The following is a 17,318-nucleotide window of genomic DNA, read 5'->3' as shown; positions in this document are numbered from 1 at the left end:
GTGGTGGGTTGCGGATGACAACTGCGAAGAGCTCTTGCTTTACTTTACGCATGGAGATGGCGCAGCTTCTTATCTTCACTCATGTTGGGATCAGCACACTTGAACAGGCAGGACATGTCCGCGATGTACATCGCCACGTTCTCGTTTGTGAGCTGGTTCCTAGCTTGAAGTGCAATTTCTGCCTTTTCTTTACGATCCGAGTTGGCATATGTAGCTAGCAGTTGTCATTGAAATTCCTCCCAAAGAGGACAAAGAGCGTTCGTGGTTTTCATACCACGTTTTGCGAAGTCCTCCAAAGCGAAGTATGCGTTACTGAGCTTCTGTCTCTCATCCCATTCATTAAAACTCACCACTCTATCGAACAGTTCCAACCAGTCTTCCACGTCTTTGAACGAGTCGCCATGGATTGTTGGCAGCTTGCGATGTTGGCTTACGACCAGCTGTGCCGGTGCTACCTGGCTAGTCATAGTGGCGGCGTCCATTATCTGAGTTTCCCTTGGCGTGAAAAGAAGAGTGCTGAATTTGGGCGAGTCACCTCAAAGACGGAGGTTGGCCCGCCCGCTGGTGCACAGGTGTCAGTTCCACAGGGTCGACTCACTGGTGGTCGGGGCTACGCTGACTTGCATTCATGGGGCTTTGATTCATACGCAGCACCTCCACCAGAAATGCAACGAAGTTGAGGAACACGGGTTAATAAAACAAAAATATTTATTAAGGGCGAACCTGTGCCAACGACTCAGTCACTATGGTCATGAAGAATGGCCTGTCAGTCGCGTTCCAAAAACTGCCGTGGAACCGTCTTCTACTTTCTCCTGACGTGATATCTCGTGCATGTGGTGCATGCAAGCTGGGTCCAACCGGCTACTCGTGCCACGATGATTGCTGCCTGTTGTTGCTGAATAACACCACGGTATGGCAATCACAGTGTCCATTACGAAGGGAGTGCTACTTGAATGTGGCCAAGTTGTTGTGGAAATATATGTATATGAGGTGTTTTTGCCTGCTATGAATATTATTTCTGTGAATGAGAGTTTTATGTGCAGTATTCACTAATACTGCACATTCACTAATAAGTGTGTTTGTTACTGCAAACAGAATTTGCCTTTAGTGTCCCTTTAATGAGGCCGATGTAGCTTTGGGGTGTTTTGATGTCTCGTGGCTTAGGAGCCAAAAGGACTGCTTCGATGTTTTTAGGGCGGGGCTCTAAGCTCTTGCTCATGATGACGTGGCCCAAGCATTCAACTGTTTCCTTAATGAACTTGCACTTGGCCAGTTTCAGGCGGAGCCCTGCTTCTTGAAGGCGCCCAAGGACACTGCACACATTCTTCGAGTGATTCTCATCGTTCAGGCCTGTCTCCAAAATGTAGTCCAACTAAACAGCAACATGTGGCAGGTCACCTAGCAAGTTGTCCATTTCGGTCACCTAGCAAGTTGCCCACACGGACATAATCAAAATTGCGGTCATGCCACGTCGCTGTTCATGCAGAAAGCACCCACCGATATCCTCAAAGTTCGTGAGCCTGTCTGCTAATTAAAGGCCCGATGCCTGTCTAGGACAGAGCGCAGGTGCACCGTCTACTAATCCCACATGTTAAAAAGCAAACGTTCGAACTTGGCAACAGAAGCGATCAGCATAATGTCATCGACAATCGGCGAAGCTCTGATTGTATACCACCCCAGCTACCGGCGTGATATAGCCACATGCAATATGATATGCTTCCTCGCACACAAGTTTCACTCACCTGAAAAGCATTATCTACCTGTTTACTACGCATATACAGTGTAGACCGCTTATAACGTAAGTCGCCGGAGTTGCGAATATCTGCACTATAAGCGATACCGCGCTATAACCAAAACAACAATTTTCAAGCTCTGCACGTATGCAAAACATGTAGACCAAGCATGTAGACACGCTTTGTACTAACGCACACGCATCGCGATGTAGCCGGTGCTCTTGAAGCTCGAGAGGTTTGCACCGAGTCAAAATGAAACAACTGTTTGCCACAACCGCTGCGGAAAAAACAGGGACCGCTATCGACGCGATCATGAAAGGTGACTTTGCGGTGCTGGAGGCATGCGCCCGACGCATGCACCGAGTCTGGACGAATTAACTACCATTCGCTGCAACAACTGCAGTCGAAACCGTGGTCACTATCCATGCAATCATTGATGGCGACTATGCAGTTATTTTAGGCACGCGGCCGACGTGCGTACCAAGTAAAAACACAACTACTGTTCGCCGCAACCGCTGCGGAGAAAACTGCGGCCGGTATCGACGCGATCGTGGATGACGACTACGCAGTTACGAAAGCCCGCAACCAACGCGGTGTTATGTGCGGCGGTAAATGCAAGAATACATCCTTTAAAGACACAAATAGGCTCGAAGCGTTCTGGCGTTGCTGTCATTTACGTACGATTTCAACTGATGGCTGTGGTGATGCGGACTCCGCCGCTTCGTTTCGGTTGGACGCTAGCGTAGAGGCCCACTGAGTATTCATGCTGCCTGGGTGTTGCATGGGAACATCATCCATTCTGTGCACTGCATGCGGTTTCATCCGATTTATTTGGCCCACCGTCAAGTCGCTGTAAACCCTTGCCAGGCGCCCTTTCTGTCCGTACTTGAAGCGAATTCTAGTACTGTACTGATACCACGTCACTCAGTGTCTGCCCCACACCGCATGCGGCACCACCGCTTAACCACATCCTTGTTGGCGGTCATTCCACGAAATTGGCCGTCGCATCTCAATTGTCGATGATACTTGCGTACGTAACAAGTTTATGTCGTTCCTTGTGGCTTCAACGGCAGTCACGAACTGTTTGGTAGATTCCAAGGTTAAGTTCGTGGCTTCCAGGAGGTGTGTCTGCATTGCTGTATCATTTATGCTGCAGACAATCTGTTCCCAAATCATGGAGTCATGCGATGTCTGTCCAATATTGCAGTCATGCAGAAGCCTGTTAAGTGCTGCAATGTAGTCGTTGACACACTCACTTTCTTGCCTTCTACTTGACAAAAACTTGAAGCTTGTGATGACTTTGGGCACCTTTGGCTTGAAGTGGGCGCTCAAAGCTGCGAAAATTGCCGTGAGCGTTACATCCACAGACCTCATTGGAACAAGCAAAATTTGGAGTAGTGAATACGTTGTCGGCCTGCATACTGTCAGGAATACTGCTTTCTGCTTGTCTTTGGCGACGTTGGCAGCGAAGTACAGCTGAACACCCTCCTGGTACTTTGTCCATTCAGTTGTGTCTGCGTCAAATGGTTCCAGCTTCCCGGTAGTCATCTTTGCCTGTTAGTGGCGCTTCCCTGCGACGCTGCACACTGCAACATGGTCCTGCCCACGTCGCCAGTTGTCACATCTAAAGAACGACGTAAGAGTGTTGAGCTCTTTAGTGCAGGCGTCTGACTGACTAGGCCAGCTGCAGCATGTTTATTAATACAACTGAAAACAGCGCCCCTTGCTGGGTCGGCAGGTTGTCATAATTATAACGGCTCCTGCCTCATCTGCCATGTATGGCACTGAGTAAGCATTGATTTGCACAGCTTGCTGCAGCCTCTATCGTGCACCATCCAAAGTTGACCATTAATACCATTTTTGTAGAGCTTTTAATTGGCACCTGTGTGCCTCTTTTGCTTGATGCAGGGGTGTGTGCACTCAAGAGCCATGCTTCTGTATAGTGATGGAATACTGTCCCTATGGGCAACTATACGACGCACTCAAGAATGGCCGCATCATCCCACCAGCCACTGTGGTCGAGTGGAGCAAGCACATAGCATCCGGCATGAACTACCTCCACTCTCGGAGCATCATTCACAGGGACCTCAAGTCGCCCAAGTAAGTTCTATTCATGCACTGTGCCCCATTCTTTTAACTGTGGCATGCTTCGTACATTAAGCTACATTATTCGCCAGTCTTACATTGCAGATTTATTTGTTTTTCCTGCTGCCCTTGAAGCCTCAATTCTCCATCTTTGATCCATGCTTCTAACTTGTGCTTGCATAGACTTGGTAACTCATTTTGCTGTTTTGTGACTGACTGGTCAATCAGAATATAAATACCATCAAGTCTGATTTCATTGTACCCACTGTGGTGGTGTAGTGGCTATGGCATTGTGCTGCTAAGCCCGAGAGCGTGGGATCAAATCCCAGTGCGGCGACTGAAAAGTAATTATTTCGAGCAATTGATTATGTATTGGACACCTGTTTGCACCCTATTTGCTTGAATCGTTTTGTGCCGAACCGGTAACCGTTATTTTTCGGTTCAGGTTCGGTTTGGGTTCAGGCACATGCTAAGAATATCGGTTTGGGCTCAGTTCCAGCTAGAATTCTGGTTCGTGTTTGTTTTCTGGTTTGGTTTCGACATCTTGTTTAAGAGCAGCCGTGGAGGCTTACTCCCCTTACTCTCCAAGAGTCATGCACCACAGAGAAAGTGGTGCCACGTCAGAGGAGGCTCCCAGGGCAGCTGCTTGGCGCCGTGCTGTCCTCCAAGGCACGTCCCTGTGAAAGCTACATTGCCGACATTCAATCGAACTGCGATTCATGAGAGCACTGCTGAAAATCCAGCTCACCTCGTTCTTTGAGGTTGCACTAGACGCTCAACACTTGGAATGCCTGATCGCTCCGCAGAAGCAACAGGAGCACCACTCATTATAGAAGTTGCCATAAGCATAGATGGGCAGCATGGCGAACAAGGATAGCGGCATGAGTCTAACCTTAGCAGTGGCAACTTGCATTGCCGATGCTGTGATAAAGATGCCCATAAAACTGGCAGCGCGTGGCTCGTGTACTGGAGTGTGGGCTGATGGGGGAGTGGGGGTTGCAGGGGCAGTGCGGAGCCGGGCGACAACGCAAACGACGGCTGTGTATTCCTGTGCTTGGCCTTTTCTATTTTTATGCACTCGTACGATGTATTCAGCGCACTGCATTGTGTTCCTGCTGTCACGGCGACTTTAGCGATGTTTCAAAAATGAACAGAACTCACTGAGTCTTGCGCACAAAATATACTTTTTGCTTAGGGCTCACTTGGACTCGGTCTCACCAAAATTCTATTCAGCCAGGCTCGCTAAAACTTCCCAAGCAACCACGGATATTCATCGGACGTCCTATGGATATCTGTTTCCGATATAACGGACATCTGATGGACGTTCGCAAATCTCCAACAGGCGTCCATCGAATGTTCGATGGATATCGAAAAAACAAATTTGTACATCTATCGGACATCCGAAATGAGATCCTGTGGCAGACGTATTTCGGACGGTACCCAGCTAACCACGAATATTCCTCGGATGTCTATTAAACATCCAGTGTGGACATTTAACCAATCCCAAGGACATCATTACATCGCCAGTTGCTGTTCTTTAGATGTAACTTGGACTATCGATTTGACCCCAAAGCAAGTCCCCTCAATCTCCATGTGAGGTCCACAGGATACACTTGGGAGACCACTGTAAACGTAATCTGGACATGTATTCCCTTCCACCTTTTGCTTATATTTCATTAGAATGCAAGGCTATAACTACATTATTTGTATTTTAAATGTTTACATTTATCACTTGTCCAAAGAAATGGTATAAAGCTGCCTCTTGTTCAACACACTTAACTGGCAAATTCTAGAATAGTAGCACAGCAAAATATGCAATTTCCGCAGCCACCCAGTTGGAAATATCACAAATGAGAACAATTTTTTGTTTTTCTGCTGCACGCCACCATTATACTATGGTGCACTGTAACTACAAAATTTTCACTAGAACAAAGTGTCTAAACAGTCTATTTGAAGAAATTAATCGTACAAATGGCAGTGATAACAAATATTGGAGCACTTAGTAGGTACATTTTCCCACAACTAGAAGTATCGAGGAGATTTCAGCTCACCTTCAGAGCAAAGGATGAAACATTGACCGCTTTGCCAATCCTAAGGTATTGGGTAAAATTAATGGTTGCCACGTATCGCGACTCAGTTATTTAGCTACAATTACTTTTGCTCACACAAGCAGCAATACAACACATAAAGTGAAAACAGAACATCATGAAGCATTTATGATGGAGTAAATAAACATACCTATGAAAGAAAACACAGAAATACCAGGGAAATGTATAAAAATCTGACTAGAAATGAAAAGGTTGCCACATATCACAGCTCCAGAAGAGTACCCAAAATATCACAGCTCAGGTATGTAGGTTGTGGGGATGCGCGACTCTCACGCGTCTCCTGTAATCCGGCTTCACCGCGTGGCTAAGTGCCGGTGGTGGTCGTGGTGGTTGTGGCGCATTGCAAGAGATGGCGCGAGTGTCGCGATGCTAACGCCATCGAACGGCGGGGTGACTTGGGAGAAAAAGGGAAAAAGCGCTTCCTCTTTGGCTTGGGATCGGCGACCAACACGCACGAAGGCTTCGCGGGACCATCTCGCGAGGCTAAGAGTAGGACACCGGTATGGACGAACACGGATCATTCGAACGCGCCACCGTTTGCGTGACCGTACACGTGAATGACTAGGCGATAGTGTCACAGCATGGGGCGAACATATTCGCTCGCTGTCGGGTCGCGGTGAGTCGGACTTCCTTGATTTGTCGCGCGCCCATCTGAATGTTCTATAGGTTGTAATTCGGCTAGTGTGCATTGGTGTATGAAAGGCGCAATAAATGCCCTTGTGATTGTTTCCACTACTGTATTGTCGTTCCTTTGTCCCAAGAGCACATGTGAGACCCCACAAGGTACAATGGCTTCTCTTAATACAAGCAACTTCACTAAATTGAAAACGGAACATCACGAACCACTTTTAATGGAGTAACTGAACATAACTAATGAAAGATTGCACTGAAATCCTGAGGTAATGAATAAAAATTTTACTGGGAATGAACACCGTGACCTTTGCATGGAAGACAACTAGAAAGACTTTTCCCAATTAAGCTAGCTTACACACGCCAAGTGTGAGAGCAGCAAAGTACAAAAACGTTATGTTTAAAAGTGAAGCCAGCATTGCCACTTGATTTGGGCCAGAGCTGTCAATAAATAAAGTGATTAGTGGCAACTAAGAGCTTGAATAAAAAATATGAACGTTACAGTACACAGGGAACCAAAGAGTACACAACAAATATTAATACACCTCAGTATGCAAGTGGCAGTAAGCATAGGATGAAAGAACAGATCACAATTTGCCCGGAGCTGAAGAAAAAATAAAGGAACACACAGAAATCCTAGGGACTTAGAAGGTATGGGCAAGAAATTTTTAAAGCAATGAACAAAAATGTGTGCTCCTTTAAAAAAGCAATCTGTTACATGACAAAGCAATAAACTGAGCCAGCAGTGACCTGACAGTTTCAATACCAGTGTAAAATCTAAATGAACATTTAGGCTAACTGTCGACTGCCTGGCTTCACTTATCTAAAACGCAAGTTCAGGCTAGTTGGTCTTGCAGAAACAGAAAAATCACAGCACATTTGACAAGGGGCAAAGCAGAAATGCAGAAACAGAACCAGTACCATGTGTGTATCATTTCACCTTTCGTTCCTTCTCTAGAATGCACTGTGATGTACTTATGTTTAAGGCTTAGTCAGTTTCACTGCATTTTTACTCTCCAGACTAATCACTTGCTGGCTTCTTGTCATGATGCTCAAGAGAGTGGCGGACCTTTGCTCTATGAGGGGCATGTCTTAGATGAGTTTTTTGCAGCACACTCGGCTTTGTACCGTTCGAAAGAATCCGCAAAGCTTTTGCGAACAGCAGCTGAAAGTGAAAGACAAGTTCACCAATAGTCAAATAATTAAACCTATCTGCAGAAGCTACCATACAAAGACCAACACTTACAGAGCATGCATGTTGCCACGTTCAGCTTGGAGAAGTTCCCTTTGCCCTTCCTGCCAAGCCTAGAGAACTCGGATGCAACACGGTCTGTGAGCAAGTAGCCTAGAATCCTTTTTGTCATGGATGCAACATCACTACCCCCTAAGTGGCAGGGCTATGGAGGCTACGGAATTGAAGAAAGTATGTTTATTTTCAAATGGTAAATGATGGGGAAGCGAATACAGTCAACGGCCGATTTTCTGGACGCCCGATTTTTCGAACATGCCCGATAATTCAGACGCCTTCGCGGCACCGCCAGGTGCCTTTCGATGGGGACTAAATGCAAAAACACTCGCGTGCCATACATTGGGTTCTTATTAAAGGTGCTCAGGTGATCAAAATTATTCCGGAGTCCCCCACAATGGCATGCCTCATAATCAGATCGCGGTTTTCACCCAACAGACCTTATAAATGGGTTGGACTGTAGTAATTTGATGCTGTATTAGCTGGAAGAGATCGAAATGTGTGTTGCATTATTGCTTGTGACAGCATCCTGATCAGCTACAATGATGTGCTGAAGATCTCGGACTTTGGCACTAGCCGACAATGGAGTGAGCGCAGCACCAAGATGTCCTTTGCTGGTACAGTGGCCTGGATGGCGCCCGAGGTGATCCGCAATGAGCCCTGCTCCGAGAAGGTGGATATCTGGTACGTCTGCTTACTGCTTGGGACAGTTTTTGCATGTCTGTAAGCCACAGGACGGGTTTGGCACTGTGCACAAATACTGTTGTCACTTCTGGATTGGATGTGAAAAGTTATTATATACAACCTTACATTTCTGCATGCATGTTTACAGCGGACAAGCGCTGACTTTTTATTTTGCACACTTTGGGATATTCAATGGCACGCTGGTTTTGCAGGTCATATGGTGTGGTCATGTGGGAGCTACTCAACTGTGAGACACCGTACAAGGATGTTGATTCCAATGCCATCATCTGGGGTGTGGGCAACAACAGCCTGCACCTACCTGTGCCTGCCAGCTGCCCAGATGGGTTCCGGCTGCTCATGCGCCAGTGCTGGTGAGCATGACACAATCCACCTTCTCATGTATGACCTCTTGTTGCACTTTCATACGTATTATGCCTTGCTTAGACAACATTGTAAATTAAAATAAATTCAATTTATTACACAAACAAAAAATGTCACACTTTGCTTGCTCAAAAATGGGCCTTTTTGGCAATCCTTTATGTGCCTTGTAGCAATGCCATTTGTTTGCATACTTTACTACCTTGTGCACCAATATACAGTTAAACCTCTGTATGACGAACTTCAATACAGTGTAGACCGTTTATAACGTAAGTCGCCGGAGTCGCTAATATCCGCACTATAAGCGGTACCGCACTATAACCAAAGCAACAATTTTCAAGGCCCGCACATATGCAAAACATGTGCACCGAGCCGCCACGCGTATGCGACAATCAAGGAATGCGGCTAGAACGTTTGCATTCAATTTACAGTCAAATCTCGTTAATTCAAACCAAATCACGCGGCGACGCCTCCGACCGGCATTGCTCCGGCACCGCCATAAAGTAAAAGCTTAGGAGAGACTCAATGTCACGCGCAAACAAAACAAAAAAAAAAAGAAAGAAAAAAAACGCGGCGGAAATTGCACCCTCTCTCAAATGGCAAGGTCGCCGATTCTGCGTTGCGCCGGAACATGCGTGTACGTGCCGACGTCTCAGCCACGCTACCGTAGCCACGTGTAGAAAGTGGCAGTGAACCCTTCTTTCTCCTTTATGCTTCCTCTACTTTCTAGTCACGTGTTGACCTTGCACGCTGCGGCTACAGCGCAGAGGGAAGCAGCGGCGCTGTCCCAGGCTGGCCAACGAAACTGACCACGCCGGCAAACTCCCGCTTCCGGGTAACGGCAGAAAACGAAACTTCGGGGAGCTGGCGCCGGGACGGCTGGAGCGGCGGCGCCTGCTTGGCGCGGCGGGCGCGCACGGTGACAGTCGAAAGTGAGGGAGCTACGAGGGAGGGCGAGGGGAGCCACCGAAGTGGCATAGTTGCCGAGGCGAAATCCGTTTACCTGCCGCCCTCCTCCCTTACATTCCACGGTCTCCGCGTGCGCCTTTTGCCGTGCTGTGCCGGCGCCGCCCGCTCCCTGAAGTTTTGTTTCTGCCGTTATCGTGAAACGAGCGTTGGCCGGCGTTGACAGTTTCGTGGCCCTCGCTCGCTATGCGCACCGTGATATTTCACGACTTGCACTCAAGATTCTGGTTTCAGACTCACTGGCTGTTCGTTCGCACCACGTGCCCTTCTCCTCCACTTTGTCTCTCTTCCTCGAGCACTCCTTGGGGCGCCCGTTTGAGCGGAGCGTTCGCCATCTCCGCTGACTTCCGTACTCCCAGGCAGCCGCACTGTAACCAGTATTTCGTTTCCCGCAACTGCACTATAAGCGATACGTGTATACATGGAGTACTATGGGAAAATTAACGGGAGTCTGAAAAAACCGCACTATATCCGGTCCTGCACTATAAGCGGTTACAAATTTAAGTGGTCTATACTGTATAAAGAAAATTTCCTGCCACCGCGAAGCAATAAATATCGGGGGATGCAGATGCTCAAATGATTGAATTCTATGTGAGAGCTGCTGCCAAAGTGTAGCTGCAGGGCCCTCTCACCGTCATGTTCCATAAAGGCAAGATGATATCACACCCTTTAGCTGTGGGTGCGAGGGAAAGCGCATCACATGTTCTTCCCTCGTGAGCAAGCGGAGGGCTATCACGTGGTCAATGAGGGGGTGGTCTAGCCTGGCCTTTGCTGCATGTGGCTGAGTGCGTGTTGCTAGGGGGGCAAAGGTTGGGCAAACGAAGATGGCCATAGCTTCATCCGGCGATTCGTATACTTTGCCGCATAACACGACTGATTGCAGCAAAGATGACATTAAAAAGAAAACCATGTGGCGAAGCTGACATTAGGAAACTGGCTGCTGCTGTGCAACACATATTAGACCCTTGCCCATTTTTCTTGCTAGAAAATGAAGTGCACGCCACATTTCTACTTAGTTTAGCAGCTTTAATGTTACCTCTACATTTGTTTTCTACTTTGGACACATAGAAAGCACGTGCACGTTTCATTCAGGGGATACAGCGTTGGAATCGGGCAAGTACTGCCAAATGAATCAGCGTTGTGTTTTGATGTTTTGTTTGCCTCTTGTTTAATTTGACCTGCCAGATAATGCGGTCACTTTTGCCAGTTTCATCAGGGTCGAAATAATGGAAGTCTGCTGTATAACGAAATTTTGATATATTAACTAAGTAACGACTGCGTCATATCGAGGTTTAACTGTATACTTACTTTCTTTTGAAATTTGGAGGGGGCAGAGCTTTTTCACCAGTTGAAAAAGTGCAGGTCAATGGAATGGAGTGGCTTCTTTGTTGGTAATACTGTCATCTTGTGCAGGAGCCCCAAGCCACGAAACCGGCCCTCATTCCGGCACATCTTAATGCACCTGGATATAGCAGCTGTGGAGATCCTGAGCACGCCAAAGGAGAGCTACTTTGCAGCCCAGGCTGGCTGGAAGGAGGAGATACGGCGCTACATGCAGAGTATTCGACAGGAGGGCCAACCCCAGGGTGAGCAGGAACTGATCCGGCGGCGGCGGGAGGAGCTGCGCCATGCCCAGGACATTCGGCTACACTACGAGCGCAAGCTGGAGCGCACCAACAATCTCTACATGGAATTCACGGCCTGCCTGCTGCAGCTGGAGCAGCGCGAGCGTGAGATCATACGGTGGGATTCCATGGGTGATCACTCGATAGTCACACTTCAGCTGAGGGCCCGAGCCAAACCACCATACATGCCACACACAAATACCAGGGGGGGGGACAATCTCCATCGGAATCAGTACACTTGTCCAACCTTTTTTTCCCGCTGTTCGAAGCAACTCCTCAAGCTTAATGCTTTTGAGTGGCCTCTGCCAAGGGGTCCTCACATCGTGTGCACAGTGGGGAACCTCCTTAGTTTATTGATTTTCACAGAGAGCTCGGTACGATGAGAAGGGCGGATAGGGAACACTGGCCCATCCCTGAGAGGCTAAATACAGTTGAACATTGTTGATACGATCCCGTTTCGTACAAATTTCTGGCACCAACATTTGCTATCAAGAATGCAGAAAATGACCCTGTACAATGTTGCTTTGGACTCTTTCGCTACCGCGCCATTCAAATCTCGACGCATTTTTAAGTTCAAATTCTCGCACGCTCGCCCGGTTTGTGGGCACCTAGCGCCATCTAGGTTAAAAAGTGGGAAACACACAACGTGATTCGCTATGTGTTGTTGGTTTTTTTGCTTTGCAGCGCTTATCTATGCACTGCTAAAGGTTTTAGATTGTTGGGCGTACGCGTCGATCATGGCATCAACATCACGCGCGGACGCTCCTGGAAGATGTGTTTCTGGCGAATCGAGCGCTTCGAGAGCCGATTTTGTGGATGAAATCGGCAGTAGTGAATCTGAAGAAAATGTGAAGACATCAGATTTCAGCACCGATGACGAGGATGCATCAAGTCAAGCCGGAACATCCAGCGGGTGATCATCGGCTGTATGTGCGGCGCACATTTCGATTACTAATAAATAGTTGTGAGCGGTGGAGCGTGTACTCACAGCTATATTATTTATTTTCTAAGTTTCAACGTCATACGGACATGATTCCTTACCACCATGGATGGACGTGATTCCACCATATGATGATGCCACCATATGGACATGATTCCTTGTAAATCGCGTACAGTTTTTTCGAAGATGAAACCCGGGGGTTGAAGTTGATGGCGCGCTTCGGTGTAACACAGCGCTTCAGGCGGGCCGTCGATTTCTTCCAACTCTTTTTCATCGCAGAGCTGATCAACGTTATTTGCGGGAACACAAAGAAATATGTGTGGACGCATATTTTAGAGAGGCAGACATACGCAGAAAGGGATGGCTCACGGAAAAGTTTCGGTCCCGATGAAGTGATGCAGTGTATAGGAGTCCTGATCTACATGTGAATTGTGGAGCTACCTTGCTTCCATCTATACTGGAATACCTCGGAGTTATTTTCGGGCCTCATTCCTCCAAAGATTATGCTCAGGACCCGCTTTTTTTCGTTCCTTGCTTTTCTCAGTGTCATGGACCCGGAGAAGACTGACCCCATCCTCGATGGCAAGCTGCACAGGATCACACATCTACTGCTGCATATAAATGGCGTGTCCTGTCAGCTTTTTAAGCTATATTGAAATTTGTGCTTGGACGAACGAATGGTTAAATCAAAAGGACGATCGGGAATTTGGCAGTATATGCGTGACAAGGGGGTCAAATGGGGGTATAAGCTGTGGGTCCTCGCTGACTCAAGTACCGGCTACAGTGTCCAATTCAGTGTTTACACCGGGAAGCGAGAAACACCCAGCTCAAAGGGAGTGGGTTATGACGTTGCAACCAGCCTGTGTGAGGTATATTTGGGTCAAGCCTAAATCATCTACCTTGACAACTTCTACACGTCCAGCTCCCTCTTTGAACATCTTCTTGAGCGGAAAACTCTCTGTTGCGGAACAACGCGCAAGGATCGTCACGCATTTCCCTCCCAGTTGAAAGACACCACTTGGGAGAAAAGAGCAACTCGAGGGGATATTCGCTGGCTGCGGTGCAGTGATGTGCTGTACTTGCAGTTGAAAGACAAGCGCTCTATAAACATGATGAGTACAGCACACACTGCCAACAATCACGTCAGTGCAATGCGGAAAGTGAAGAGAGGAGACCGATGGACCAAGATCCCCATCAGGAAGCCGCTCTTGATAGAAGACTACAATAAGAGCGTGCTTGGTGTTGACAAGTCTGATCAACTTCTTATAATGTCTTGATGAAGTGTGTCTGGTGGGGGAAGACACTGTTCTTCCATTGCATTGACATTGCTGTCAACAGCTTTATCATTTTTCAAGCACACAGGGAACATCACCATGAGATAGAGGAGCTCTCCAGAAAGACTGACTTTCACCAGCTTGCATTCCGAATTGAGCTGGTCAACCAGATTTTTGGGATGGACGACAGACATGTTCACCCTCCACCTCCTCCAAAGAAGTTGGAGCACAAGCCCCAGGTGCAAGAAAAGTGCTGTAACTGCAAGCTCTGCTACGAGAAAAAACAAGTAGAAATGAAGACGACAGTTTTTTGTGAGCCATGTGGTGTGTATCTGTGTTGCATCCGGACGAGGGACTGCTTTGGAGAATGGCACGCCACACACCCATGCTAACTTTTTTTTTTTTCGGTAAAAACAGTTTTAGGCAATACTTTCTGAAACTTCTATAATCTTTTTATGACATAATAAGCTACAAAGTGTATAGCTTAAAATTTTTTCTCTCGATATTTTTAAAGTTGTGCTCCTTTTTCAAGCAAACGATATCTTCACCGTATAAATTTTTACATTATAAAAATTTTTTTCATTAATTTGTGAATTAAACATATATGCAACATTTATGTTATTGAATAGAAAATTCTTTTAGCTACATATTGATACCAAACAATGTAAATAAGGCATTAGTATCTAGCCGCCAAAAAATATTTCCTTCCACCTAGTAAAAACTTGCCTTTTTCCCGTGGTAGTGAAAGAGTTAATGCCTTATCATTTTTTGGGTGCTTCACACACTTTCCGAGGTCTATCTGTGTATGTTTGTATCTAACCGTTTTCCTGCCTACCTGGGTCAATGGGTAGTCCGTAGTCGAATGGTTAGCGCATCGCGGTGGCTGTGCTGACGTAACAGGGTTCAAAACCAACCATCGGATCAACTTGGGTCACTGCGTATGTGCCATTGTGTACACACGTCTCTTTTCAACAAAGCTCTTCACATCTACTTGGGTAACTGTTCATGTGGGACTGGGTAGGCACCGAAGAAACTCTTTGATGGAGACTTGAAGCACTGGGTATGTGCCACTCAGTCTGTGCTGGTCTTCAGTAAACCTTGTGGGTTCTTGGTGTCTCACAGGAGACCAACCACCGCGGGTTCGAGCTTAGCGAGCCACAGGGCCGCGTCAGCCGTCGCCTCCAGCACCGCTCGCGCGCGAGCTCAGAGGCCGCAAGGGGCTACTGAGCGACGCACACAAAAACACAGTAAAGCCCTGAGTTGACGGAAACCGTTTACTGAAACCGTCGGCACCAGCACTGCACAAACGCCCGCACGGAGGGGAGCCAAAGGGGTCCCGCACCAGGGCGAAAATACAATAACAGGCGCCTATAGCACGTCGCGGCGAGAGCACAGGCTCAAGCTGGGACACGCCGCTAGGAAAGTCCCGGCGGCTATGCTACTTGCTCTGACGATAACCAATGGGTCAACTCGCGAGAGCACGGGCAATATCCTTCGGCTTAGGCTCTCGGCAAGTGCGGCTCGGCGAGGTACGACCTTGCGCGAGCACTAATGGCACCACTCGTCGGCTTAGCGTCGGGAAAGGATCAGCACAAAGTACGCGCTCCCCGCACGGGCAAAGGCACCGTGCGCGAGCCCCAGTCCTAGTCACAAAGGTGTCGGCGGACGAGAGGAATGCATGAACGTACCGTCTGGTCCCGGAGAGAAGTCCCGAGGCACGCTTCCCGCTAGCAGCCGAAACGCGGCCGCCTCGTGACGTCAGCGCCCCGCCCTGAGCGCAACCGCCGCGTGCGCAGCGCCACCGCGGGAACCGGTTACGCGGAGGACGGGGAAAAACCAGGGGGGACGGCAGAACAGGTGTTAGCCCGCGCAATGACGCCGGCGCAACCCTCAATCCACACAACCTCTTTGATGCCAACTTGGGTCACTGGGTAGGTGTGTGCAACTCTTCAACGAATGTCTTTGACGCCGACTTGGGTAACTAGGTATGAGCCACTGGAAATGTGCCGCTCTACAATGACAAAAAACATCCCTTAAATTTCGCCGATGCTGAGTGGAATTGAACCCACATCACTAGAGTTTCTGACAGACAGCAAGCCGACACATTAGCATGCTGCGCCACAAATGCACTGGTTATTGTGGCAGCTTGGGCTAACGTACCCGGCACCGGCTAGCTAACATCTATGGAAACATGTAGCTTGTCCCAACTGTGCATTGGACGCAAAGGTGTGCTGTGGTGGGTTCACTGACTCACCGGCAAGGCATAGAGACTGCTCCAGCTGTGGTACAAACGAAAGAGGGTTTATTCCCCGTTGTGTACAAAATGAGCGTACAATACAGGGGTTGCGGCACTAGGGTGGCAGACGCTATGCAAAACAAAGCTGTAATGGCATGTCACTAGCGATTGTGCGAGCGAATGGCCCAAGTCGTGCATGAACTGGAGACGGCAGTCCAAAGGAGTCCCCACAGTATGTGCCGCTTTTCAATGAGCACCTTTCATGCCAACACTTTAACGAACTGCACCATGAATGCACTATGGTCGGGTACAACTTAGAAGGCAGGAGAGACCCCGTCCAGATGACCAAAGTGCAGCAGCTGGTTGCCTCCACAACTAAAGAAATAGTCGCGCTCAAAAAATTGTGCTTCTAAAACGCATATTTCTTGGTATAAATAAGACTTTATATCTTGATGACTGGCTTGGTAGAGCTCTCGTGAGGGTAATGCTACAGCTCATGGCAGATCATGAGAGAAAAATAACCCCGTGCCTTCTACAACGCTGCACATTGTCTGCTTACGGTGCAAGATCGATGGCTGTTGGCATGCGTTTATAAAGTGCAGTCAGTGGTTTAATCCACTTTCGAGCAAAACAAAACACCTTGCAACAGACGCGTAGGACGTTTGTTTGCAGCGGTGTGCTGCCGCAAAATGCTACTATCACTGCGATGAAGGCGCTTTAGCGTAGACGTATGTGAGTGGCCTGATCAGCTTGCAGGGTCCAGCCACCTGCTGGCGTAGAGCTTAACCAGCAAAACACAGAGCTAATATTGCTGTACCGAAGGCTAAAATATTTTAAACCTTTAAAAAGACGGGTTCACAAGTACGCTTCTGCCGAAAATTTGCATCAGCAGCAAAGTAGAATACACTTGGTTACTGCTATATTAGCTCTGTGTTTTTTTGGTTGAGCTCTGTGCCACCAGGTGGCTGGCACCATGCAGGATGTTCACATTTGAGCCTCCGCTCATCCCGTAAAATGCCCAGACCACTTGCGCTTGCCTTTACCCGAACACTGGACACGCTAAACTCTCTATTGTGGTAGTAATCCTTCAGCGTGAAGTGACGGCTACCATGGAACAAACATGCAGGATGTTTGTTTGCAGCGGTGTGTCGACGCGGAATCCTCTTTTCAGACGAAGCATAGCGCAGCGTCACTGATGCTCGCTACAATCTTTTTTCGCCAGATTTCAGATTAGGACAAATGCACGCAGCACAAATGGTGCATCGTAAGCTCGCAATACTATTTCCGGCACGATAGACCACCACAAATAGTTTGGGAATTCACTCTGACGAGGGGCAGACGCACACAAATGACGCGTCTCGGCCCAGTTCGAAGCGCGGGCTGCCAAGTTCTCCGACGGTGGGGTCACCAGCC

At 48.1% G+C, this 17,318-nt stretch overlaps 1 protein-coding gene across 3 annotated transcripts in view; it reads left to right on the top strand.

Moving 5' to 3' along the window:
• LOC119456255 (mitogen-activated protein kinase kinase kinase 12-like) overlaps positions 1-17,318 on the top strand; it is a 237,110-nt gene that overhangs the window by 87,732 nt on the left and 132,060 nt on the right. For all 3 annotated transcript variants that reach the window (XM_037717919.2, XM_037717911.2, XM_049660863.1), the window contains exons 6-9: positions 3,642-3,833; positions 8,328-8,486; positions 8,699-8,857; positions 11,244-11,573. In XM_037717919.2, coding sequence (XP_037573847.1) covers positions 3,642-3,833; positions 8,328-8,486; positions 8,699-8,857; positions 11,244-11,573 — 840 coding nt within the window. The remainder of the gene's footprint in view (positions 1-3,641; positions 3,834-8,327; positions 8,487-8,698; positions 8,858-11,243; positions 11,574-17,318) is intronic.

The sequence above is a fragment of the Dermacentor silvarum genome, chromosome 1, assembly GCF_013339745.2.
Source record: "Dermacentor silvarum isolate Dsil-2018 chromosome 1, BIME_Dsil_1.4, whole genome shotgun sequence".
NCBI classification, from domain to species: domain Eukaryota; kingdom Metazoa; phylum Arthropoda; class Arachnida; order Ixodida; family Ixodidae; genus Dermacentor; species Dermacentor silvarum.
This window is presented reverse-complemented; position numbering and strand designations above follow the sequence as displayed.